The sequence below is a fragment of the Anneissia japonica genome, unplaced genomic scaffold (assembly GCF_011630105.1).
Source record: "Anneissia japonica isolate Jap-2015-1 unplaced genomic scaffold, ASM1163010v1 scaffold201437_len570_cov107, whole genome shotgun sequence".
Classification (NCBI taxonomy): Eukaryota; Metazoa; Echinodermata; class Crinoidea; order Comatulida; family Comatulidae; genus Anneissia; species Anneissia japonica.
In genome coordinates, this window is record NW_022716512.1 from 1 (window position 1) to 570 (window position 570).

Consider the following 570-nt stretch of genomic DNA (forward strand, 5'->3'; position numbering starts at 1 on the left):
TAAAAGCAGGATCTCCTTCGCATAAAGCTTTGCAGGCTATTGTTACAGACAAGAAACTGATCAAGTATATGTCAATGGTAATTAACATTTCCTCTGTGAAGTACTATTACACATACAATCTTTTTTTTATAATCATTATTGAACATTTTTTGTTATTTGTGATTATTATTTTTTTAAATTTAGATCACAAAGTTTTGTCACACTGGAAACTTCCACAACATAATGTTGAAGTATGTTCCAAAGCGCATTGCTTTTAGTTACGAGGGAATGGTGGCAAGGACTATGCTTGCTGCACTAGACAACAATAACAACGTTGGAAGAAGACAGTCAACTGATTCCATGGGTGAAAAGCAATGGAAAGTGCAGTGGTCAAAACGAACAAAATCCTTTGTGGTGAAACAAGTTGTTGACTTGAAAGATTATTCATTTCGAAAAGAACTGACTGATGCATCACTGGATCGACTTCAAAACAGTGAGTTTTAATTTTTATTTGTTGTGCTAGTATGATTATTAGATTATTAAATTTTAGATTGTATTTGTTTTATTCTAACACTTTTCAATCATTCGCTG

The 570-nt window shown here is 32.5% G+C and overlaps 1 protein-coding gene across 1 annotated transcript; it reads left to right on the forward strand.

The window, feature by feature from the left end:
• The first annotated feature begins 6 nt into the window (after positions 1–6).
• LOC117109688 lies at positions 7–564 on the forward strand. The gene is made up of 2 exons (XM_033252066.1): positions 7–77; positions 184–564. Exons 1-2 carry the CDS (start codon positions 69–71, stop codon positions 481–483), a joined length of 309 nt encoding a protein of 102 aa, XP_033107957.1. The 5' UTR covers positions 7–68; the 3' UTR covers positions 484–564.
• The last annotated feature ends 6 nt before the right edge of the window (positions 565–570 follow it).